Here is a 24,792-nt window from a genome sequence, read left to right as displayed (position 1 = left end):
GGGTCTCCTGTCTGTCAGGGGAATTCAGACAGGGAGCAGTCGCAGGTGCCGTGTGTATGCCAGGCAAGCGCTGCGAAGAGGGCCCAGGCAGAATAAGATGGAGCGAGGAGATGGAAGGAGGCTTTCCCCTTCTGAAGGGGGAAACCTGAGGAAGGTGATGGGAGCATGGAGATGATCCGGGGCAAGGGTGTCCAGGCAGAGGACGGAGCAGGAACAGGCTGCGAGGAGGAGGAGGACTGGCATGACGCCATCCTGAGGAAGGGTGAGAGGTGAGGTCCATGTCTGCAGATCTACATTCATTCCATCCAGTACGGTCAGGACTGTGAGGACGTAGTGACCTTCTTAAAATGCAGAGCACTCGAACAGCCTAGGAAGGTGGCCAGAGTATGTAAGGAAACTTGAAACATACTTGGCCATTTTCAGCTTTTTCCTGAGACCTGAATGAAAGGGAAAATGTGTCCTGAGACGTATTTTCTTTCTTCCAACCCCAGCCAGGCATCCTTCCCTTTGCTCTTCACATGGCGTCCAGCCTGACCAGAAATCCTGGCAACCACTGTGTCAGGGAGACGGGTTTCTCTCTTCTCTGTTGAGCAGAGCTTTGCCTAAGAGCCGAAAATGTTTCATTAGAGTCCTGAAATGTGGGCAGCAGAAGCGATTTAAATCTACATTTCGATTATTTATCTTAAGTGTAACTAAAAAAATCTGGTGTTTAAGTGAAAGTAAATTATTTGTCTAATTTCCATCAGGGACTCTTCAAAGTCACAGAAAATGTGGTTAGTAACAATTCATGACTCTCCGCTTCATCAGAGCAATTTCCCAGGAAATAAAAGGGATGGGATGCTAGTCCCAAGGGCAGTGCATTTTTTGTTGTTGTTTTTTAATAATTAAAAAAAAACAAACGCACGGCTTCCTGTTGAACCATGCATAACCAGCCAGTCCATTCAAACTGAAAGCAGAGCTTCACCATACCAGCCTGCCCAGGTCTTGGTTTACCTGTTCTTGAGACAGCTCTTGTGCTTCAGACAAATCCATCCCGGAAGTACAGGGTCAGCTCAGCACCTCCAAACTTTTCCTTTTTTAAAAATTATAAATTTATCATTTCAGTTCTGCACACCCAGGAACAAACTCCCTACAGCATTATTATAAATGATTTTAAACAGTCTATGCTTTTAAACATGAAAGATTAAGCATTATTTTTTGTAAAAAAAGAAAAGAAAAATCCCCTTAGGCAATAAATACAGGTTTGTCTCCTGGCCTTGCAATAAACATGAAAATAGTCTCAGTTGCCCATGGTTAGAATAAGTGTTTCATGCAATTATCAGATGGTAAGGAATAAAATTAGAAATTAAATCAGGAAAGAATAAAAGCCAGGTAAATGCATTATTATGCCTTTTATGAGTTTCTTATGGGTCTTTTGAAGCCTGATTTAATCGTGTTTCTTGTCTTTTATTTTGGTATGATAATTTTTCCTTTGTTTACTACAGTCTCCTATTTAGTTAATTAATTCTTGGGTCATTTCTTCTTACCCCATTTTGAACCTGTTGTTAAGGCGTGAGCCTCGGTGTTGGTAGAAAGGGATAAATTGTCTGTAAGGCGTGTGGCCGGGCCTTAAAGAAAGATATGAGTATCTGCCCAGCTTGTGGATCTGTTGCCTTGGCCTGGCGGTTTTGAGCGTGTGGGCACAAGCGTCAGCATTACCACTCACAAGCACTTCTCTGGCGTTTTCTGTCCAAAACGTAACATTGTGTCTGTGTACATTATCCTACTGACCTCCTATTTTCTCTCTTTCTTTTAAAAAACTGTTTTAAAATTCTCTAATGCTTCTGTAAGTGCACTCAGTCAGGGACACACTTCAGGATAACAGATCATTTCTTTCAAGGGTGAAGGGCATTTTAAAATACTTGGGCACATTCTCCCATTCCCACCATTGGCTTTCCCCTGAGTTGTTGCTGTGAAGTCTAGGCAGCGTCTTTTCCCACCTTGGAGATGTGGCCTCCTCCTCGGAGGCCGCAACAGACACCACGTCCCGGGGACAGGGGGACGCTTCCTTGCGGATTCGTCGAGGGAAACAAATCTCATGTTCCCATGAGATTCAGACCTGCCCTGGCTCCTCACGTAAGAAGGGCCAGAGTGGTGTGTCATCCGCCAGCGTCACCGGGCTGGCTGAGTGGTGGGGGCTCAGAAGTCATCCTCTGAGTCATCCGGAGCCCTTCCGTGTCACGAGAGGCTTCCTCCCCTCCTTCCCGCAAGGTCCCCGCACATGTGTCACACGAGAGCTCACCTTGGGCGAAGAGGTGGATTCCCAGGCTGATTTAACATGAATTCCCGAGCCTTCTGCTTGGCCAGGCAAGTCCGTGAGAAGGGGTTGGACCTGCATCGCACCTCCGGTCCATCGCATGCAAGGGACAGTCGGTGAAGCCTGGAGGGACAGAAGAGAGGGACAGACAGACAGCAGGCTCTGGGAGAGGCTGTCCCTCAGGCAGCTGCGGTGATGCCACAACCTTGGGATGACTAAAGCCAGCCGTTCTTCCACAAACCTGTCTGTTCTTGCCGCATGGAGACATCCTCTTCCTCTCGCTGACCCATCCTCAGCCCCTGCAGGGCCCTTCTCAGCCAGCCTGTGGCCCACTGTCCTTAGTCAGTCACCGTGTCCAGTCAGTTCTCTCTGTTTTCCTCCAACACCCACACAGCCCCGCTGGGTGAAGCTCCCTCGTCCCCGCGCAGTCTCTTCATAGCGCTGAGCTGACACTTGGGAAAGCTGCCCGGCCCAGGGGGTGGCGGTAGTTCCGGTCCTCCCCTTTGCTGCAGAGCTTGACTTTCTGCACGTCTGACCCTGGGTGCGCAGACGCACCCTGTCATGTATTCGTGGAGCTGTGGCTTCACTCGACTTGCTCTTGCTTTGTTTGGGGTGCACGTTCTCAGTATTTGAGATAGGGGCTTTCGTTCCCTGCTCTAGCGGCTCTGGAGACCATGCTGTGTCCATGATTCAGCATAAATGTTGCCTTGCATGGTCCCAGGTGTTGTGTGCAGAGCCCTTGTGAGGCGTGTGTGAGCTCACACAAGCACAACACAAGCACTCAGTGAGACCCTTCCCCCGCCCGACCCCAGACTCTCTCTTGGTATCACTGCTGCCACTGGTAAAAGCGGGTATGGATTGCTTGTGTTTTGTATTAGATGGAAAAGAAACAACACTTTTAGTCACAACTTCTCAGAAGTTTATGACCTAAGGTCTCTGCTTTAAGACTTAAAAGCAGCAAAATATAAATGCTACTTTCGTACGTGGCTTAGTCCCATAAACTGGGTGCAGTGGCCACATGCACAAAACAAGCAGGATGCCCCAACTTGGACTCTTCCGGTGGAAGAGCGTGAATCAGATCAGGTCTGCGGGTGTGAGTGACAGGAGAGATCCTGACTTAGTGGGTGACTTTTAACAGGAGAGTCGGCACTGGAGCCAGAACTTTAAGATGAGTTAAGGTTTCTGAGGTAGAAATGGAAGATTTATCAGATGTGTCAGGTGTGAGAAAATACAGAAAAGGCATTCGGTCAGCAAATGGAAATCCATCTCCCTTTTCACCAGCGTGAGATAGACGGGAAATAGGAACCAGGGAGGGAGGGAGGGAGGGCCCTGGAAGCCATGGCTGAGAAGCTGGAACTTCCTCTTGCGGGGAAGAGCCAGGTGAGGACTCTGAGCAGAGGGGTGTCGGCGGGTCTCAGGTGCTGACGGGATGTGAGGGAGCAGAGGGAAAGAGCTGCCAACGGAAGTGTGCCAAGTGTGGGGGCCAGTAACGCAGCACCTTCATCAGCAGAGACAGGGCGGTGGGGGGCAGGCGGAAGGTGCTCCGTACCCGCGCACGCTGAGCCACGGCACACGTGAACTGGTACATCGTGTGAATACATCCTGCGAGCAAATGGGTCCTGACCCTTGCCTTTGTGCCATAGCAGCTGCAGAGATGGGCAGGGTCAGTGTGGTCCCCAGGGGGACCATCGAGCTGGGAACACGGCAGAGCAGCGGGCTGGGGAGGTGAAGCCTTGACGGATGACTGTGTGCGGGGCAGAGGGGAGGAGCCACGTGGTGGGAAGGGAGCCCTGAGGAAGCCTGGCTTCAGGGAGCCAAGCGCGGAAGTTTCAAGCAGGAAGCGATAGAGGTGAGGGCGGAGAAGAGGTGTTTGAGTTCGACCACGGGCAGGCAGTTCACACACACACCCGCCAGTGGTGGGTTCGCTGTGATGGTGGAAGGGATGTCACAGTTCTGGAGGCTGTGAGAGGGGGCCTGAGACAGGAGGCAGGAGCTGTGTATTTATAGATGACATCTTCGTGCAGTGTAGTGATTTTTTTTAAGTCTAGAAGGGTCAATAGAAGGAGAAATTTTACGATGGAGAAAGACATATTTCTAGACTTAAGAGGAGGTGGAACAGAGGTGAGGAGAGGCCGACAAGAGGCAAAAACTGACGGCCTGAAGGGGGAAGGACTCAAATCCTCCTCTGTGGCGCCTGCAATAGCGGCATGTGTGAGGCTCCGACCCCACCTCCATCCCCCCAAGCCCCCCACCCCACCTGCCAAGCTGTCGCCCAGCATTGGGTTGGACGCTAACATACAGGACGTGGCACAGAGCCGAGAGGATGCTCAGTGAGTGGACTGGGTACCCTTAAGAGAGGGAACACCTTCACCACTGAGACACACAGGACTGGGGAGGCTGTAAAGGATTTGAGACAGGGAAGTATTCACATCACCGTAGGGCAAGACTATAAATGTCTAAGGCTAGAAACCAAAAAAAGTTCATACCTGGTGCAGAGGTTTAAAAAAATAGTTAATCTAAAGAATGTAATAGAGGAACTGCAGTTTCACTTTCATTTAGAATACATGGACATCTTGACCAAGAGCTGGACGGCTGTGACTTAGAGCAAGTCATTTCATCTTTCTTTGCTTATTTCTCCGTTGTGAAAACGACTTGTCCATTTTTACATTTACTGAATTATCAAGGGAATGTGTATATAATGTATGCTATTGCTTTTTTTAAGACAGCATTAAAGTTTCATATGGGGAAGATGATTATTTTGGAATGACACTAAATTCTGCTTCTCTGGACAATAAGAGGTCGGTTAAACTTGGAATTAGGCCCAGTGATATTTTTTTCTCTGAACATTTGACTTTGGAAAGCAAATACTTCCCCACTGTTCCAAAAAATATTAGACTATAAATGCAGGGAACAGAGCCTTTCCTTCCTTCTTTCTACTCTGGGAGTTCGCTGAAGTTGGCAGCGAACTTCTTGATTTGAAGTCACAGAATCAACACACCCTGCTTATCAAAGATAGAATGGCCACTGTGGGATTAAAGAGAACACAGTAACTTTGGCCAGACCCATTTCCTTATAGCTGTCATCACTGAGGGTAAAGCCCTTGGAGAGTGGTTTGTTTTTTTTTTTCCAGACAGCATACGGAGTGTGTGCTCTGTGGTCGATCATTTCTAAAGGAAACCATGCAAGTAGCTGAAGGGTGATTCAGAGCATGTCAGACCTTGGGCTGTGCAGGTAACCTCTTGCCAGCCGTGTGGTCCTGTTATCCTCAGGGAAAGCTGCCTCTTTCCAGGACATCCTGAGACCAGGATCCAGAAAGGTTTTCCAGGACTCTCCCAGGGACTTGCTTTCTACAGAAATCCGTGTTCCTCATTTTTCCTCTCTAGAGCCTGGTCAAATAGTAATCTGACCCATTTCATAAGCAACAGGAATCTTTAAGATCATTCATTCATGCAGGCGCCTCCCTCTGTGATCCACATGAGGAAACGGAAGCCTGCGAGGTCAAGTGACCTGCCGAGGAAACACTGGCTGTTAACCGCAGCTGAGGGATCACCGCTCCTGCCACCCCAGGAAACGTTCAAAAGCAGGAGCTCCTGGGCACCTAGAATTATATATCAGGTTGAAATCATTATGATTTTTTTCAAGCTGTGTCCATGACCATCTGTTTAGTTCTGCTCAGTTCAGTTCAGTCGCTCAGTCGTGTCCGACTCTCTGACCCCATGAACCGCAGCACACCAGGCCTCCCTGTCCATCACCAACTCCCAGAGTCCACCCAAACTCATGTCCATTGAGTCGGTGATGCCATCCAACCATCTCATCCTCTGTCGTCCCCTTCTCCTCCAGCCTTCAGTCTTTCCCAGTATCAGGGTCTTTTCCAATGAGTCAGCTCTTTGCATCAGGTGGCCAAAGTATTGGAGTTTCAGTTTCAACATCAGTCCTTTCAATGAACACCCAGGACTGATCTCCTTTAGGATGGACTGGTTGGATCTCCTTGCAGTCCAAGGGACCCTCAAGAGTCTTCTCCAACACCACAGTTCAAAAGCATCAATTCTTCGGTGCTCAGTTTTCTTTATAGTCCAACTCTCATATCCATACATGACTACTGGAAAAACCATAGCCTTGACTAAACGGACCTTTGTTGGCAAAGTAATGTCTCTGCTTTTTAATATGCTGTCTAGGTTGGTCATAACTTTCCTTGCAAGGAGCAAGCATCTTTTAATTTCATGGCTGCAGTCACCATCTGCAGTGATTTTGGAGCCCAAGAAAATAAAGTGAGCTGCTGTTTCCACTGTTTCCCCATCTATCTACCATCTGTAAAAAAGGCAGATACCTGGGGCAAGCTACAGGAAGGGTGTGCTTTTAGTTTGGTGATTCATAAGCAAAATATCACTAGATGAGAAAGCAGGTCCAATTTGTCCTTTCCTTTGCTCCATTCTTGTTTGACCCAGGTAGACTGAGTTTATATAAACTGTTTAAAATAAGTTTCTGGCCCCACATGACACCATCGCCCTTGTGCCCCTCTTTACAGACCGGGGAGTATCCTGGAAACAAGGTGAGGTGAGGAGGTGCGCAGGTTGTTGACAACGCTGAGGTAGATTCTTTCTTAGTAGCACCCCCCAGTGACGGCTCCAGGGAGCACTTGGAGATAAAACTAAAGAGAAGAAAATGGTGGGACCATGGTGGACACAGAGGGGATGATACTGCCCGCGTCCGTTTCCATACCACTCTCTCATCTTTGGAGACGTCCCCTGTCGTAGAGTAACACCTCAAAAGGGGCTCAGAGTCCCTGCAAGGAGCTGCTTCCTCTAGTCAGCCCTTCAGGCTCGGAGGCTTCCTCTGGCCCATCTGCAGAACCTGTCTGTCCCAGCATGGCACAAGCTGGGTTGCTGACTGAGCTCCTTGTGAGTTGGAAGTGGGTTAGCGAAGGAAAAAGGTGATGCGGGTGTGTGTGGGGTAGTGGACATGCGCATTACGGATGGCTGGGCACTGAGATAGAACACCGCAGAGGCTCTCAATGTCCTTTTCTAACCCGAACAGCCTCCTCCCACCCTGTCCTCTCTCCTCTCCCCACCCCTCCCCCTGAAAAATAGACCCCACACCCTCAGGTTGTGACGTGCTAACGACAGAGGCCCCCGTGTCGGCGTTCCACCACTCTGCCCCCTTTGGAGCATCAGCGCTCATGTGATGCAGAGCGGCGACGGCAGGCTCCGCCATCCTGAGCGCGCCTGGTCAGGGTGGGCAGTGTTCCCTTGTGTGTGCCGCTGTTGTGTTTCCTAGACCCCAGAGCTCCTATGCTCTCAGGGTCCTGCGGATACTCTGAAGGCAGACTCTTGGCATCTTCTGTTGATGTCGTTTCACTGTAGCTTTCCGAAACTCTTGCGGTCCACCGTGAAAGTCTGCTCAGTGTTAGGTGGCAGCCTGGGTGGGCAGGGGTCTGTGGGGAGAATGGATACATGTATATGTACACTTGAGTCCCTTCTCTGTTCACAGCATTGTTTGCTAATTGGCTGTACCCCAATACAAAATTAAAAGTTAAAAAAAAATCTTGCAGTCCAGGGAAAGTGGGGAGACGGTTTCACAGGTGGAGATGGAGGCGCTGGGTTCCTGGGAAGCATGATCATCTCTGGGACCCAGTACTGGAGACAGGACTTGCCAGGGCGCCCATAAAACAGAGGAGAGAAGGTTCCCCTTCATGTAGGAAGGATGGTGCAGACGTGGTCAGGGTCAGAGGCTGGTGCCCCAAACGGCCACTTTTCTACTTTTCTGGCTAGGTCTGCAATCTGTGAAAGGGGGAGAGCCTCATTCCCTCCATTCAGCCATCGGCCTCCCCCCAGATTGCCTGTCACCCCACCTTATGCAGAGATGCCTGTCACCCCACCTTATGCAGAGAATAAGAAGGAAGCTGCACCTCTGTGTTTCTGCTCCTGTCCTGGCGACCGGGCAGCAGCTGGTTTGGTACCGGTCCCCCTCCCTCTCCAGCACCCTCACCCCTCCCAGCTTGTCATCAGAAGGCCCGGAACCGAGCTGCCGTGTGGGGTCACATACACATGGCTCTGGTGGGTCGCATGGCTGTTTCAGCTCCTCGCTGGTCAGCTGCTCACCACCTCTTTGGTGGCTTGCTTGGTGATCTAGAGCCGACGGTACTGCAGGCGTGAAACATGATATGTGACCAGGTCTCTCCATCATTGCCTAGAAGGTGAGGCAGCTCTGCCCCCACTTCCCCCCCACGCCCCACGTTCCTCTGGGCTTTGAGGTACAGCCTCTCCCCTGCATGGAGTACCCTTTAACTAAAAGAGATGCCGTGGGCAAAGACGAACCAATGTTTATTTACCACCTTCTCTTGAAATGTTCCTGTGCCATCTTGTAAACAGTTTAATTGAGAAAGCAGAGGATACGGTTCTTAGTGGAGACAGAGGGAATTCTAATTTTAGGTGGGCAGGACGCAGGCAGCCTCCTGCCAGGCTGCCAGCACAGAAGTAAGGAAAACAGGCACGTTGGTGGCATTTAATACATCTCTGTCTTCTGTGTTGAGGGGCTTCTCTGCTGTGCTTCTCCTGAATATCTGAAGTACTTGATTGAGACTGGTTGTGTGACAAATTTAAGTTTTCCTTTTGCTTTAAAGAGATTATTTTCTAGAACCCAGAAGGTTCTTAAAGGCAGCCAGATACACAACTGAGATATCTTTTCCAATTTAGACTTAAACTGGGGTAAATTTTCAGAGCACTGTCCAGAGCACTGGAGCACACGGAGTCCTCTCATGTTAAGGCACGTTGTTTAGTTCAGTTCATCTCATGTCTGATTCCTCTCCCCGCTGTTTTTCACCCTCTTCCCATCTGTCTACTTACCCAACAACAGCACAACAAGAGGTCAGAAGACTACAGTGCACTGCAGCCAGTCTTCGGGGGTCCTAAATAAATAGAAAAGCAGAATAGAGACCTCTGACTTGCATATTTTTTTTAATTTTTGTTCTGTATTGGCGTGTGGCTGACTTACAGTGTTGTGTTAGTTTCAGGTATATAGCAAAGTGATTCAGTTATACACACGTCCATTCTTTTTCAGATTCTCTTCGCATCTAGGTCGTTACAGAGTACTGAGTACTTCCCTCTGCTCTACAGAGGTCCTTACTGATGATCTGTTTTACATATGGCAGCGTGTGTGTGTGAACCCCCAAATCCTCATTTACCCCTGCACCACTTTCCCCCTCTGGTAACCTAAATTTGTTTTCTATGTCTGTGAGTCTATTTTTTTAATAAATAAATTTATTTGTGGCTTTTGGGTTTTTTTTTTAGATTCCACATATAGGTGGTACATATTTGCCTTCCTCTGTCTGACTTAGTTCACTTAATATAACAGTCTGTAGGTCCATTCATGTTGCCACAGATGGTAATATTTCATTCTTTTATGGCTGAATAGTATTCCATTTTATATGTGTGTGTGTGTGTGTACATGCATACACACACACACACACACACACACACACACACCACGTCCACTTTATCCATTCACCTGCCAAGACGGACAGATTAGGTTGCTCCCATATCTTCAGTGTTATAAATAACTGCTGTGAAGCTCTCACTCTTAACTGCAGCCCCACTTGCTTCCAGTTTTCTGTTTTTTTTTAAGAGGGCAATGAAATGGTGATAGTATGTAATTTACAGCTGTAGCTCACTTTTCAGCACCTGTTATTTCTTATAATCTTTTTTTTTTCATTTTTTCATTTTTCACCCTCTCATATTGTGCAGACATATTAAAGACACTTCCTTCCTATTGCACACTAATAATTCCAGTATCAGAAGTTTTGGTGGATCTAAATATAGTGTCTAACTGTCTCTGCTGATTCTTACTCTTGGTACTTGGTTTTCTTGTATATTTTGTCTTTTTGTGTTTTTGTTTTTTTATTGTGAGCTTAAGTGTCTTTGGAGCCTTATTTCTGAGAGTTCTTTGTTGAAAATGGGCCCTTTCAAGGTTGACTTACAGTTGATTCTACAAGGTGCTAGAAGAGAGTACAAGCTGGGGACCACTTTAAATTGATGGTTGGATGGGTTTTGACCAGTCAGGTAAAAGAAAGTTGTTTTGCAGACTTATGTGAGGGCCATATACTATCAGAGGGAATCCTCTCCCCCTGCTCAGCACTGTTTTGATACAGGCAGTTGTCCTTATAGTTTCTGAAGCAGGAAGTGTATCTTGTTCATCCTTACACTGCTTGTTTAGCCTTCGAGGGTTCCAGACTTCCTGCTGGGGAAGTCTCTTATGCACTTTACCTCAGGTGGACCCTAGACTTCTTGTATCTGTCATGCATGGGAAGGCTTTGAGAACTGAAGCTTAAATTTATCTGGTTCACCAAATACCCTTAAGGCAAAAGCTACCTTAAGTGTGCTACTTATTTTCCTGGGTTCCCACTTTCACTTATACCGTTGATTCTGAATATTTCTTACTGAATGGTCAATTATTGATGCAATTTAAAGTATTCTTTTAAAATATCTTATTGAGCATTTTAGTTTCAGTGGGAGAGTCTCTCTAGTACCTAGACCACCTAACCACTAGAAACAGAAGCCCCCTGCATTTCCCATGGAGAAATGCATTTTAGTCTGACATCAGCCTACATGTGACAGCTCTTACACACTAATGTGCCAGCGAGTATGGGAGAAAAAGTATCCCTGGGGCATGTTCAGATTCTCAGCCAGTAATAAAGGCCTGGGGGGAAAAAAATGAAAAGGTAAAGGCCTGAAGAGCTTTCACATGATTTCAGGTGACACCAGAGAAGAGCTTCCAGAGCGGTCTTCAGTATGAGGACATCTGGGGACTTTTTCCCAGGGAAACACTCATAACTAATGAAAATTATTAAAAAATGAATAGGGAGGACAGCCACTTTGGGGAATATTTTAGCATTTCCTCAAAATGGAAGACAGAGCTTTATCATACGACCAGCAGTCCCACTCCTAACTACGTATTCAAGAGAACCGAAGACATATGTCTGCCCAGAAACTTGAGTACAGATGTTCACAACAGCATTACTCATAACAGCCCCAGAGTGGGAACAATCAGCATGTCCACAGCTGATGAATGGGCAGACAAAGTGGACTGTTTCCATACAGCGGGCTATTATTCAGTAATAAAAAGGGATAGAGCACTGACACGTGCTGCAACATGGATGAACCTTGAAAACATTTTGCTCAGTGAAAGAAGCCAGTCACAAAAGATGACATATTTTATGATTCCGTTTATATGAAATATCCAGACTAAGCAAGTCCACAGAGACAGAAAGTAGATCAGTGGTTGCCAGTGTCCAAGGAGAGGGGAGAGAATGTAGAATGAGCGCTAATGAGTACGGGTTTCTTTAGAGGGTAATAAAAATGTTCCAAAATTAGACTATGGTGCCGGTTGTACAACTCTCTGAATGTACTGATCAGGGAATTGCATACTTTCAAGGAGTAAATTTTATAACATGAATTATATCCCAATGAAGCTGTTAGTTAAAGGTGGGTGATTGTTTTATCTCCCCTTCTATAAGCACCACTACTTGGGTCTTGAAGTCTTCTGTCAAACCGAGGAATATGTATGACTTTTTTTTTTTTAACTTAAAATGCCATGTCCGAAGCATAAAGAATAAGAAAGCCAAGAATTGCCATTTCACTCCCACCTTGTGCTGGTCATTTGTTCAGAGGTTCCTGAAGTGGGGCTGATGAAGGACCCACCACTCGGGAGGAAGGGCCCTCCTCTCGTGGCTTGCCCCCCACTAGCCAGCAGAGCGCGTGTTCGCTGGCTGGCACAGCAGAGCCATGGTGATTTTTTTTCCCTAAATGTCACTGTCACAGTTGCTACAAGCCCAGCCCACATCTCTCACACTAAAGCCTAAGCGAGGCTCCTGGTCGTCCTGTGACTGATGGCCCCCCGGCTCTGTCCGCAAGGACGGGACAGACTGCCTCCTGGGCCGGCCGGCTCTCACTCACCGTGTCTTTCTCTCCCCTTCCCTTGTCTGCCTTTTGTCTTGCAGTGGCTGCTTCAACCCCCAACTCCACTGCTGGTGCAGCCATGAATTCTCTGACCTCTCTCGGGACTCTGCAAGGACTGGCAGGAGCCACTGTCGGACTGAATAACATTAATGCACTCGCAGGTACCATCAACAGTGAGTATTTGCTGCTCTGGTGGACAGCCTTCCCCCAAATTCTCCACAGATAGTGCTCAGCCAGAGACAACCTGCAAAGGCTGCATCACAGGGAGAACTAACACTTGGGAGGAGGGGCAGGAGCACACGCTTAGACAGGTGTGTGCCGCCTGTGTCCACTCTGAGTCTCCACAGACAGCCCCCTCACCATCCTGAGTCTTCAGGGGTGTAGGTTGTGTACTTGGTCACAGGTGTCTGTGGTTGACAGGTATCCGCAGATTCCCGGGACTCTGATTGGGTTCTGGTTTGGTGCCCTTCTAAGAAGCTGTGAATAAGTTACAAAAGAGAAATCGATGAGTTGGAGGTCAGGACCACGGGGCCAGCTCCAGTCTGCAGGAATCTGAGCCAGTCACTGCCCCCATTCTGGACTTCAGGGTCCCATCTGAAAATGGGACGTCCTGGATCAGGTGGCCTTAAAGGTCCCCTCCAGGTCTGAAATCCAGAGGTTTATGACAGTCATACAGGAGGAGAGAAGAGGCCCTGGGAAGCAGGAAATAAGGCTGAATGGGGAGGAGTTGCCCCTGGAGCAAAAATCCGGGGTCTTTCTTAAGCCCCCAGAGGCCAGGGTCACCCTACAGCAGCGAGTCTCGTGGAGGGCCCTATTCCCCTACGGCAGGTTGAAGCAGAGTGAGGCAAATCGTTTACAGAATTCCTCAGCTCTGAAATACGCAGACTGACCGAAGAACTCAAATTCTGTCTACGCAGCCTGCCCACTTCAGGTGCTTTAGATTTGTGGGGAGAATGGCTCCCGGCCAGAGGATGAGTCACAGCTGACGCTTGAGCTCAGCCTCGGCTCCTCCACTAGAGGGAATGGTCCTCAGGCCACCGAGGGGACCCCGGGTCTGCCTTTCCTGACAACAGCCACACGACAGCCTAGGGAGATCTGACCTGGGGACCTAATTACCTAGCAGGCCACCCAACCTCTGCCCATTTTAAAGTATTAAGAGAAGAGTTTTGGCAAGTTGCCCTATTTTTAGCCACGATTCACTCAGTGAACAGTTTCTAAAGGGTGATCAAGAAGTACAGTTTATTTAAAAGAGAAAAACAAAAATCCCAAAAGAATACCTTGTAATTTATTTTGTAAAGAAGAACCTAGAACTCACCCAAATGAAGACTAGCTGTTATCACCCAGATAAGAAGATATAAGTCACACATGTAGAGGTAGGGAATTCTTTCAGGCTTTATGGAATCCTTTTATGCAGATGCCCTGGGGAAAACAGAGATGAACTTGGACTGAGTGTTATCTGACCAGAGGCCAAAGAAAGCAGAAAGGAAAAAGATTTTCTTTCTTTCCAGACTGGATGGCTCTTGATTAGCGAGCAAACAGTAAATGAAGTGGTAACCACAGGACAGCAGAGTACTGTATTCCAGTAAAGCTGCCTCCAGCGCCCCTCTTGCCAGCAGCCCTCACAGCCTTGACTCCTGTTTCTGACCTTGTTCTGCAGACGCTCCAACTCACTTGTCCTTCCCCTCGGTTGCAGACGAGTGTTTGCACACACCCCTCCATGCTGCTTCTATGCCCCAGGACCTAGTTCCCCTAAAACAAGGAATTTGATTTGACCGCCTGCCTGTCCTTGGTCTGCACAGTACCAGGCCAGTGGGAGTGGCTGTCCTCCTCAGCACGTGCTCATGACTGCTGTGTGTCGTCCTGTCCGTGTGCTCCTGCCTCTTCAGCCTGTCCTGCTGTCCTTTGCTGGGGTTTTCCCATTGTTATCGTGAGCGGCTAGAGAGGGACTCTGTTGTATGGCAGAGAGACCATGATTAGTTCTTGTGTGGGGTCTGTGTTATTCAGTTTTGCTTCTGGCAAGAACAACGGCCTTATTGTTGTGTTTTTTTAATACTTTGCCCCTGGATAACTATAAGTATAGTTCATGGGAAATTAAGACCATTTCTAGTCTCAAATAACCCCTGCTAAACAGTATGAACTAGGAAAACGTTTAATTAAACCCAGAGTCATGCACAGAGAAAACCACGTTCTGCCTGCTGGGGTGAATCACCCTCAGAGCTGTTTCACAACCCCAGCACTGTCTCGGAGCTTATACTTGCTTCTGAGACAGCAAGAGAAAACCTAATGTAGAGGCAGGGTCCTCCTTCAGACCGTTCTTCCTTAACAGACGTAGCGATGCCACCTGTCCCACTGGACAGTCCTCAGAAAAGGAAGTCAAGAAACAAGAACCTGGGCAGAGGCCACCAGACCAGTTTCCGTGTCGTTGCCGTTTGCTCCCCCACTCCACCCAGGAACCATTACCTGCCATCATAAGGACAGGTTTCTGGGGTTCTGAGCAGAACCAACTCTTCTCCACGGACAGAGGAGCCAGGGAGAAAGGTGGTGGTAGATGGATCCAGTTAATTACCAAACTTTACCTCTTCCCCCCCAGAGGGTTCCTCATCTCCCCACAAAACAAGTTTTGGTTAGTAAACAAGTAGCTACACTATTTGAGCTCCATATCCTTGTTCTTCCTTTGTAAGTTCATGCATGGATGGAGGGACTAAAAAGAAGGACACTACTCTAAAGCTAAAAGCAGAATGGCAAGATGAGAAGGAAGGAACATGGGCAGTTCACTGACAAGAGCTTTCCCTCCTGGATTATGTGAGGCAGGTGTCATATACTAACAGCTGAACTAAGTGCACTAACTTTATCGCTAGACAATTTGCAGAGGCCTTCCTGCCCTCATTGAGGTTTGCCACACCTGTCCTTTTGTTCCAGCCTTCCTCACACAAATAGCATCTGTGGGAATCTCAATTAAATTAGGATGAAATGATCAATCCATTTGGCTTTTTCCAAGAAAGCCCTGTTCTTTTAAGGGGAAGCATTTCATGCAATTAACCTTCAAACCTCTATTTCTGTTGTCCAAAGTGCGTAGGTGGAATCAAATACCAGCAGCTGAACTGACAAGTGTTAACGTCATATAATGATTATTTAATATAGAATAATATTAAATCATCAACAGGAATAACTCTCAGGAGTTGAAATCCTTCTCTGATGGTTCTTTGAATTCTGCCGGGTGATCAGTTACCCATTCCACCTTGGCACTGGCACACACACCTCAGAAACAATCAGAATAAACTCCTTCATGGAAAGAAACCTGAAGCAGAGTCAGCAGGCCTCTGCTGGCCAGCACCTCCTGAGCTTAGTTGGGATCAGCTAGATCGGCTTGAAATCACTTCCTTTTTCAGGAAGCTGGCTTTCCATGCTCATGACCTCTAGGCTTTCCTGGGCAGGCCACCCTCCCCCCAAACATCACCCAGGGGCAGCACTGTCCCCGCAAGCCCCCCAGGGAGAATACCAGCCCTGAGGTGCCGTGAGATTCCTCTCCTGTTAAGCCATGCTCTCATTCCTGTCGTGTGTAATCCTCTGACCTAAGAGGTGAAGGTGTCAGAAGAACAGAGCATGATGGAGTAAGTACGTGTCCCCTCTCCCCTGTGTCCTGTGGATGGCAAGCAGAAATGTGCATGGAGGTTTGAGGTGACTGACATTTGACTCCTCTGTATGACATCTAAGCATCTTATTTTCTTGTTCTCTATTTTCACTACACTGCTTGATTACCATTTTTTCGCAGTTAATCATCTTTGCTATTTTAACATCCTTAATAGCCCTAATTCCTTCGATTTTCATTAATGTTTTCACTGAGTTCTTTGCAGAAACAGATCTTTACCAAAAAAAAAAAAAAAAAAGTCTTCTTCATCGTAAAGGGAACTCAAAGCAATTATGATGTCACCTCTTCCATGTCCTGAGTTCATTGAAAAGTTCACACTCTATTAAAGTATACTTGAATTGACTCAGTATTCAGGAAAAAGTGACACAGTCAGCAACCATAACAGAGCAAAAGAGCAGCCAGGAGACAAGGAAAAAAATTTAAAGTGTCCTGGCCGCCACCCAGTTCACATGGGTTAATAGCCAAGATCACTCCAGATGCAGGGTCACTTCAGTTAACTGGAAAACATGGCGTGGAATGCTCTCCTTGCTGGAAATCCCAGTTCCACGGGCACTAATTAGTATTTGGACATGTGTGTGTGTGTGTGTGTGTGTGTGTGTGTTTGCTTCTGAGAATGGTCCCATCCCCTTTCTAGCCTTTCACACTGAATAAGCAGCTTCAGTCCTCCTCAATGAGGGAAGGAAGCTGCATTTTTTCCTGCACCTTAATTCTTCATCAGCACAATTCTCCCTAAGGTCCTCATCCCCAACAGCATCCTTCAGCTGATCAGGAAGCCAGTCAGTGGAACTGGCAATTCACTGAGTACGCCACTCATCCTACCAGCCATTTCCACGTCAGGCAGCTTAGGGTGAGAAGGTTCAGCCTGTCCTTTCCTTTCTCAACCCCTGGGTCATCCCATGGCTCCTCAAGAACCCTGTAATTAGAGGTAAGGGTACAGATGTCACAGGCCTCTGCCACTACTGTTTTTTCTTATGTGCTGCCCAGCTGTAAGAAGCAGAAGGCTCTTACTTCAAAGGGAGAGCCCCAGTCTTGCCAGTAGCACCCTGCATGCAGTTGGGAGGTATTGCCCACCTGTAGTGCCTAGGGGGTGAGGCTCGCCATCGCTCAGGGGGTTGTGGTGGTTGTCTGTGTGTCTGCCATTATTGACGACGCGTTCCTTCATGGTTCTGTCTTTAAGTTCACGTTGGTGTAACTGGTGTGCTCACTGCATGCACTTGCTGTCGTACTTGTGTCAAATGATTCTCTGACTTCCTTTGGAAAGCACTAATGAAAAGTGCTGTTTCTCTTCTCTATTGTTGGGTTTTTTGTAAAGTTGCTCAAATGCTCTCAGGTATGGCGGCTCTGAACGGAGGACTTGGCGCCACGGGCTTGACGAATGGCACGGCGGGCACCATGGACGCCCTCACCCAGGCCTACTCAGGGATCCAGCAGTACGCGGCCGCGGCGCTGCCCACGCTCTACAGCCAGAGCCTGCTGCAGCAGCAGAGCGCCGCCGGCAGCCAGAAGGAAGGTGGGTGCCCCACCCGGTCCGCGTCCGGCCCGGAGCAGAGCCCCGAGGAAGTGGTGATGAGCCGCTGTCCTGAGAAGAAGAGTGGCTGTTCCATGCCTCCTGCTCACGGTTTAAGACATCTGACAGGCCTGAGCACTCTGCTGCAACCTGCTAGCTGTCTTTGCGTTTCCTCTCCCGCTCCCTGGTCACGTGGACCTCCCACCCTCTGCGTGCCATGCTGCAGTCACCTAGTAGCTGCTGCCGCCAAACCGTTGCCAGGAGCCCTCTCTCCCGAATCAGAAGGGCCATCTCCTTTCTCCCCCTCCACGTAGACTCCTCCTTAGAAGGCCGAGTCATCAGTGCAGCGTCCTGTGGGCTCACCCGGCTATTGCAGGGTCCACGTCCCCCGTGATGGGGAAGCTGGCCTTGCAGTTGGCGGTGGTGTCCAGGTTAATGACAAAATCCACTCTTAGGATCGACCCGGTCTTTGTTTAGTCAGGGTCTTCTGGGGAAGCAAATAAGTGATTGATTGCCTTGCTTCTCTGCCAGTAAGGCAAAATAAACATCAGGAAGTGAATGCTAAGAATACATGAAGGCTAATTATAAAGCAGTTAATGAACTGGCCCGAATAGGGAGGGCTTCTCTCTCTCTCTTTCCTCCTTTTGGTTCCTTCTTCCTGACTGAAGTTGCTTTTAAAGCAAAATCTGCATTGAGATATTTATTCTCTTTCTGACTTGGTTCGCATACAAGAAGCAAGGATAAGAAAGTGCTGAAGACATTTTTAAAATTCCTTTTCATTCTGATCCTCACCCCATAGTTCCAAACTGGTTTTTGTCTGAAGACTTTGACTTTAAACATGGTGTCCAATAAGCAGTAGAATGGTTTTACTTTGTCAAGTTGGGAACTGTAACAGGGACACAACTTTAAAGATCGTGTCATTTTGTTTTGTTTTTTTAAGGGTTTTTTTCTGTTTATCTGTAACAGCATCCAAAGTGGAAGGAACTTGAATATCTGAGTTTTTCTCTCTCCAATCTCTTTCCTCTCAGTTATGATGTTATTGTAGTTTATTTTAAAGCTCGCACGACTGCCCAGACAGCTGCATTTCCCAGGTGTGTGGAGACCCCGTGCCATAAATGCCTCAGCTTTCCTGCCCAAGGAAAGCCTGTGGGCAGTCCCTCTTTCTGAGGTCTGACTTCCACACTAACAGATGAGGGTGGTAGGAAATATCTTGTGAGATAATCATGTCCTCGGGAGAGACCATGAAAGCCAGTTCCCCCACGTGCATCTGAGTGCTGGTCACTTCCCCGTCACCCAGCAGGGATCGCCTTGAGGCAAAACATGTAACCTGGATCACATTAGGCACCAGCAGACTAGAAAGTTAGTGGCTTAGGAGAGTCTGGGCCCCGAAGTTGCTTCACCCCAGCTCAGAGCCCTAAATTTCTGTGCTTGAGTTTCAGGCACTGCTTGTGCAATAATTAACCCTCTGGGATTAATGTAAAATAACTCAGAATACATGCTGCCTGTCCGGATTATGTATATTTAGGCGTGCAGGCTACCAGTAGCATGGGTTAGTGCTCAGTCTTTGTTGGTGTTTCAGGATTGTTCAGGTCAGGTTTTTCTAATCTCCCATCTTTTCGTATGTCTCTTCTGGTCACCATCTTCTCACCCTGTTAACGTGTACTCAGCAAATTTAAACCATCTTTTCCTGGTAGCTCAGACAGTAAAGAATCCACCTGCAATGAGGGAGACCTGGATTCAGTCCCTCGCTTGGGAAGATCCTGAGAAGCAGGGCATGGCTACAAACTCCAGTATTCTTGCCCATGGACAGAGGGGCCTGGTGGGCTGTAGCCCATGGGGTCGCAGAGTCAGACACAACTGAGCGACAAAGCCCAGCACGACATTAGCATAACTAAAGCATAATTTAAAAGGCAAGTAATACTGAGAAGGAAAGAAAAACGCCACAATGAATTCCACTGCTAAAGGGAGTTTTAGATTTCCTGTTCCATAGTTCTCTAATCAAGAAGCACAGTCAATCGGATTCCCATAGGAAAGTGAACCAGTCTGGCCTTGTAAAGAAATGGTTTTAATATTTCTCCCAGCTAAGACTTTGAAGCATTAGGCATCCCTACAGATCTGAATTCAGGCAACCTGATCACCTTTCCTGCCATTCCTAAATAGTCTCTGACCTATTTTGCACCTTCCCGTGACCCACAGTGCTTCCTGCTGCATCAGGGGCCCTGGGGCCCTGTGAGAAATAAGAACTCGGTGCCAGCCAGCTGGACCAATGACACAACTCGATGAGCTCTGGCAAGTCAGTCAGGTGTAGCGGAAGCCCACAAAGTGCATGGTTGGTCAGCAGGTTTCTTACTGAAGGGAAATGGAAGGAAGATACAGAGGGTGACCCTCTAAAAACTGTTTCTTTGCCCTTGGCATCTGGCAGTAGCCGCCTTCACTGAATGTTAAGAGATTTTCCATACCAAGTCACCTCTCTCTCATTTTTGTGTTAACGACTTTGGCAAAATCCAAGTATTTCTTGGTGATGAGGGAGAAGACAGTGCCTCCCTGGGTTTATTTACTTTCTTCCTATGTTCTTGGTCCCCTGTCCGGCCCGACACGTTCAGAAGGCACATGCGTCCGAGAAGGCCAGGGCTGCCCGCGTGTTGCCAGTGATCTGTCAGAGTGCATTAAAGCTGCGTTTTCTCCCTGGGCTTGAGGAGGGGAGATCACTTCACAATTCAGATTGGGCCCCGTTAGTTCTCACTGTGCATCTGGAGTTTTTCTTTAGAAACACGACCAGTTTGGGCAGTACCAGGTCTCCTGCTCCACACACTGCATGGCGGCTCTGAGAACATCCATCTCCTGGGTTCTGCTTTTGCATCTATTTATGTTAAGTGTTGACTTCTTTTAGGAGTCTTTTTTTTTTTTTTTAAACCAGGAAACATCTGGGGACATAAACCCTGTAATTGTGTCCCTTTAGATACAAACTGCATCTCTTACACTGGCTATGTCCTTGGAAATTGTGAGCAACACATAAAATTAAAGTAGCCTCGTTAACACTTAAGTAACAAGGAAATGCTTCATCTCTGTGGCTTCAGAAATTTGCTCCAAGAACATCTCCTTGTGAAAAGTTCCATTCATTACGATACTTTTTTCTTCTATGATTGTGTGTGTGGAAAGAAACTTGTTTTGAGTTTTCTTTGCAAAGATGTTTATCCTTTTATTTTTACAAAGTTCTTTCTACCCCAGTTTTGTTTTTCTTCGACCCATTCAGATAGACATGCTCCCCACTGCCCCTGGGGACCCACTGCACCATGTCCCCTGGGGCTTCCCAGGGACACAGGCAGTCCTGGCTCTTCTCCTGTGAAGGTCAGTTCAGGTCCCAGGAACCAGTGGCTTGGCTATTTCACCAGCTGGATGAGCTCCCCTCCTCCCAGACACCATGCCCAGAACATCCCAGAGGCGTCCAGCCGCGGGGCCTCCCCAGAACCTCTGCAGGAGGATCTGCCATGCCCTCAAACACCCTCTGACCTGGAAAGCATGCTTACCTGTTATGTATGAGAAGGTGACTGTCTGCCATCAGGTCACTGGGAGTCCCTCCTTTTTGCTTTCTCTAAGCTGCAGATACTTCTTATGCGGGGAGTTAGAGAGATGGGAGAATGGAATGGAAATAAAGTTCATTTGAGAGCTTTCCTCTCTGGTGCAGCTGAGCTCTCCCCTCTGGTGCAGCTGAGCTCTCCCCTGTTCTGCCCTTCCTCCTCATATTTCTGGAAGAGACGGTTAAGAGTGAAGCTCACTTAGTGTTTGAGCAGCTTCTGTACCTCGTACACTCTGTGCAAGGCTAACTCCCAGGGACATCCTTCCGATCACAGTTGTGCAACTCTGGCTACCTATTTTTCCCTGCCTTGACTCACTGCCAGTCACTTCTAGTAAAGATGATTATTAGACTGTGTGTTAAGCGATTTGCCAGATCAAAACTGGATGGATAATTAGGTAAATGATTGAGAAATCCAAGCAGCATTACTGCTATATCCATTATGTCTAAATTGCTGCAATTTGTGTAGAATACACAGGATACTGTCTCCAAGAGACAGTATATACTATGTGCTACAAAACACAGCCGCCACTCAGGAAAAACCCACACCTTAATTCTGCCCTCCACTCCACCCCATGACTGCTACCTTCACACCCAGGAAGACAAAGTATGCGCTCACGCACAGTAAGCAAATGTGACCCACAGATTATAGATGAAAAGGACGCCATTCTTCACTGGTATCTCTTTGGAAATCAGAAAGATATGAAGGATGACTCCCGTCCTAAAGGACACACCAGCACGGGACATCTGTCTGTCTCCAATCTCACTCAGCAGGAGAGGAAGCCACGTGCTTAGCCTGTCTGTTGTTAAAACATTCCTAAGCAGCAGCTTTGGAAACTTAAGAAGTGAAGAATACCTTACTCTGATTTTTTTTTTTTCCTTCCCCCTCTTTAGGTCCAGAGGGTGCAAACCTCTTTATTTACCACCTTCCACAGGAGTTTGGAGACCAGGACATCCTGCAGATGTTCATGCCTTTTGGAAATGTTATCTCTGCTAAAGTCTTCATTGACAAACAGACCAATCTGAGCAAGTGCTTTGGTATGCAAAAGAAACCCAGTTAGAACATTACAGGGTGCTCCCAGTAAGGAGTCCTGGGAGGGAAAGTATGATGGCCAGTATTCCAGACGCCAGGACAGGGCCTCCAGTGTGTGTGGTGGTTCCTGGCCCTCTAGATCCAGTAAGCAGACTAGGCAAAGTCATCTCAACTGGAAGAGGAAAAGGGGCTATATAAAAAGGAACCATCTGGGAAACTGAATGCCCACAGAGCAGGTGATGCTTTATATTGTACTGTGCAGGGATCTCACTACTGGGAACTAATGTCCTCACTGTAGAGCAGCGTCGGTCTCTGGGCCCCATAGTCTAAATGACGAGCTTTCCCAGACGGAAATACGCTTGAGAGACTGTGGTGTGGTCGAGGCTGTCATGACCCAGAGGGGCACTAGACGCTTGGCACGAATCCCGTCCCCTTCACTGCGACTCAGGTGCTGTGGGTGTGGGCAGCACACTGGGGGGTGCTTATGGTCCAGCATCTGGTGGTACATAAACGTGCACACACTTGAGTGCACGTGCCTTCATGGCAGAGACGTGCTCACGCCACTCCCACCGCCACAGCGCACGGGCATGGGGACGGTGGCGGCTTTAGCTCATGGTGACGTGAGAAGCTGCGGTCTGGCGGCGGATGGGATCTGCAGTGGCGGCCTGGGCAGGCAGAGGGCCCCAGAGACACTGGTCTTCTCAGGACACTGGACAGCCCCGACCCGTGGTGGCCTGAGCTGTCACAGCCTCCTCCATGCAGCCTGGACTCTGCCTCCCAGAGAGAGGAGGGCAGGCTCCCTGCATGCCCTAATGTTTTACAAAGGAGGTGAGCATTTATTAAATCTAGTTCTCGTTTTATGTTTTGAACCCTTGTGTTTCCCACAGTAGTTTAGAGGCTCAAATGTCTAGGGTATATGTGCCTCATGTGGCAAGTCCTGGCCCAGTCTGAGGTGTAACAGTTGCTTTACTCACTCCTTCAATTTAATGAGTCACATTGGCCGTAGGTACTAACAGCAGCACAAAAGAAGATTAAGTAGAACAGATACGGGCCAGAGGAAAAGGAAAAGAAGTCTATGGTATAAAGAAAAGCAGGTGGGGGTGGTTCTCAAAGAGGCAGAACCTCAGACTTGGTATTTGGCTGATGGGTAATGGGGCAGCCCGTCTAAAGAGAGTGCTTTGGCTTCTAAAATTCCATTATCATGACATCCTTCTAATTTCTGTGCCGTCACCCAGGAAGGGCTGAAGCCTCTGTTGTTAAGGGGAATCGGTGTTTTTATCCAAGTGGAAAGGCTGTTAGCCTGAACCCATTACAAGTGTATAAACGCCCTTGTGATGGCTCATGAGAGAATGAAATGGACAGTAAGTTGTTACAGAGGGTGTGCGCGTGTGTCTTATAAGAGCTCACCACCGGAAGCTTCCCTGCCCCAGGCTTCCAGCCAGACATTTATAGTCCTCATCACTAAACAGTGTCTGAGCTTATCTGGCGATAGGAAAGGGTTGTACTTTGCAGTGTGATTTTGAGAAAATATTTACTGTCTTGAGAAGAGTATCAGTCTACAGCTTACTTAACCACTGTGTGTATAAGAACACATAGTAATGTAGCAGCTGATTACACTTAGCATTCGGCACTGTGCTCTCAGCCCTGATTAAAAGGCTGCAGCACCTATATGTGGGTGCCTGAGTGAGGCAGCACAGCTGCTTGGGGCCCCAGGCCTGCCAGCCGTAAGTCATACCCCGTTTTTTACCCTAAGCTCTTGGCCAGGTTTCATTATCCATTTCACCCTTGACACACTTCCATTCTTTAATCATCTTGCTACCTCTGGATTAAGATGTAGAAGAATATCAGCAAAAGTCTTAGATCCAAGATCACACTTATTGGGAATTTAAATTTAATAAAAACTTAAACCATCTTTTTGCATACAGCCAGCCTATGAGAAGCTATTCTGCCTTATACTATACGCCTCTTATTATCAGCTAAGAACTCTGCTAAAGGTATATTTATGTCCCTTTCTTCGTCTAACTCGTAAAGGAATGTTCTCCTTAGTAGATGGAGAAACTTGGTATAAAACCTCCTGAACAGTGGATGGTCAGAATTGAAATCCAATCAGTATCACTTCCTTCCAACAACAAAAGTAAGTAGGGGCAACACTTTTGCACTAGCATTAACTGAAGAAGCCTTGGCGTGTGACCCCTGCCCCCAGAGCTAACACAAACCATGTGGTCAGAATTCTGTTTCTAGGTCTTGGCAGAGCTTAGATGGTTGTCAGAGGCATCTGAGTGTTGGTACAGAGAAAAACTGTGGGAAGTATGTGCTAGGATGGCTGTTAAGCCCTGAGCTGTTTAAACTATTTATTCTCCAAGAAACACTTGGGGATACAAGGTAGCAATTTCCATTCTAGTGAATTCAGTGGAGCTTTGAAAATGGAAGTTAAGATAGAAAGAATGGCCCAACATTTCCCCTGGGCCCCTAGGTTCCTCTCAGTAATAGCTCCAATTGGTAGAAATCAAGTACAAATTATTCTAGAGTTAATCCGCTGACCCCATCCTGTATCCATGGAGAACTGGAATGAAAACAGTCCGGGTCTTTGGCAGCACATCAGTTGCCTTCCCTTAATTATCATGCCGCTAAACCTCACCTGGCTGGGGCCTGGAGCCTCTGGGGCCCTTCGAGGGCCCTGCATGCACTGATAATGCTGGAGACTCTTGGAGGAGGATTCTGAGGGACTCTGACACAAACAGATTTGACTGGAATTAGTCAACAGACTAAACTGACTCACGACA

At 47.8% G+C, this 24,792-nt stretch overlaps 1 protein-coding gene and 2 long non-coding RNA genes across 17 annotated transcripts in view; 1 reads left to right on the top strand and 2 right to left on the bottom strand.

Moving 5' to 3' along the window:
- Window positions 1-24,792, top strand: part of CELF2 (CUGBP Elav-like family member 2) — a 547,972-nt gene that overhangs the window by 515,340 nt on the left and 7,840 nt on the right. For 7 of the 15 annotated variants that reach the window (XM_043479735.1, XM_043479741.1, XM_043479729.1 and 4 more), the window contains 3 exons: window positions 12,288-12,419; window positions 17,208-17,405; window positions 21,871-22,014. In XM_043479735.1, coding sequence (XP_043335670.1) covers window positions 12,288-12,419; window positions 17,208-17,405; window positions 21,871-22,014 — 474 coding nt within the window. The remainder of the gene's footprint in view (window positions 1-12,287; window positions 12,420-17,207; window positions 17,406-21,870; window positions 22,015-24,792) is intronic. The other 8 variants (XM_043479734.1, XM_043479730.1, XM_043479731.1 and 5 more) reach the window with 3 other exon arrangements.
- Window positions 462-2,412, bottom strand: LOC122448440. Its single transcript, XR_006271613.1, has 3 exons — window positions 2,282-2,412; window positions 994-1,072; window positions 462-602 (listed from the first exon to the last, which is right to left on the bottom strand). It is a non-coding gene; the product is annotated as an uncharacterized LOC122448440 (long non-coding RNA).
- LOC122448441 lies at window positions 12,643-20,999 on the bottom strand. Its single transcript, XR_006271614.1, has 3 exons — window positions 20,930-20,999; window positions 13,562-13,665; window positions 12,643-12,723 (listed from the first exon to the last, which is right to left on the bottom strand). It is a non-coding gene; the product is annotated as an uncharacterized LOC122448441 (long non-coding RNA).

Source organism: Cervus canadensis, chromosome 10, assembly GCF_019320065.1.
Source record: "Cervus canadensis isolate Bull #8, Minnesota chromosome 10, ASM1932006v1, whole genome shotgun sequence".
NCBI lineage: Eukaryota > Metazoa > Chordata > Mammalia > Artiodactyla > Cervidae > Cervus > Cervus canadensis.
The sequence above is the reverse complement of the archived record's forward strand: the minus strand, read 5'-3'. Positions and strand labels throughout refer to the sequence as shown.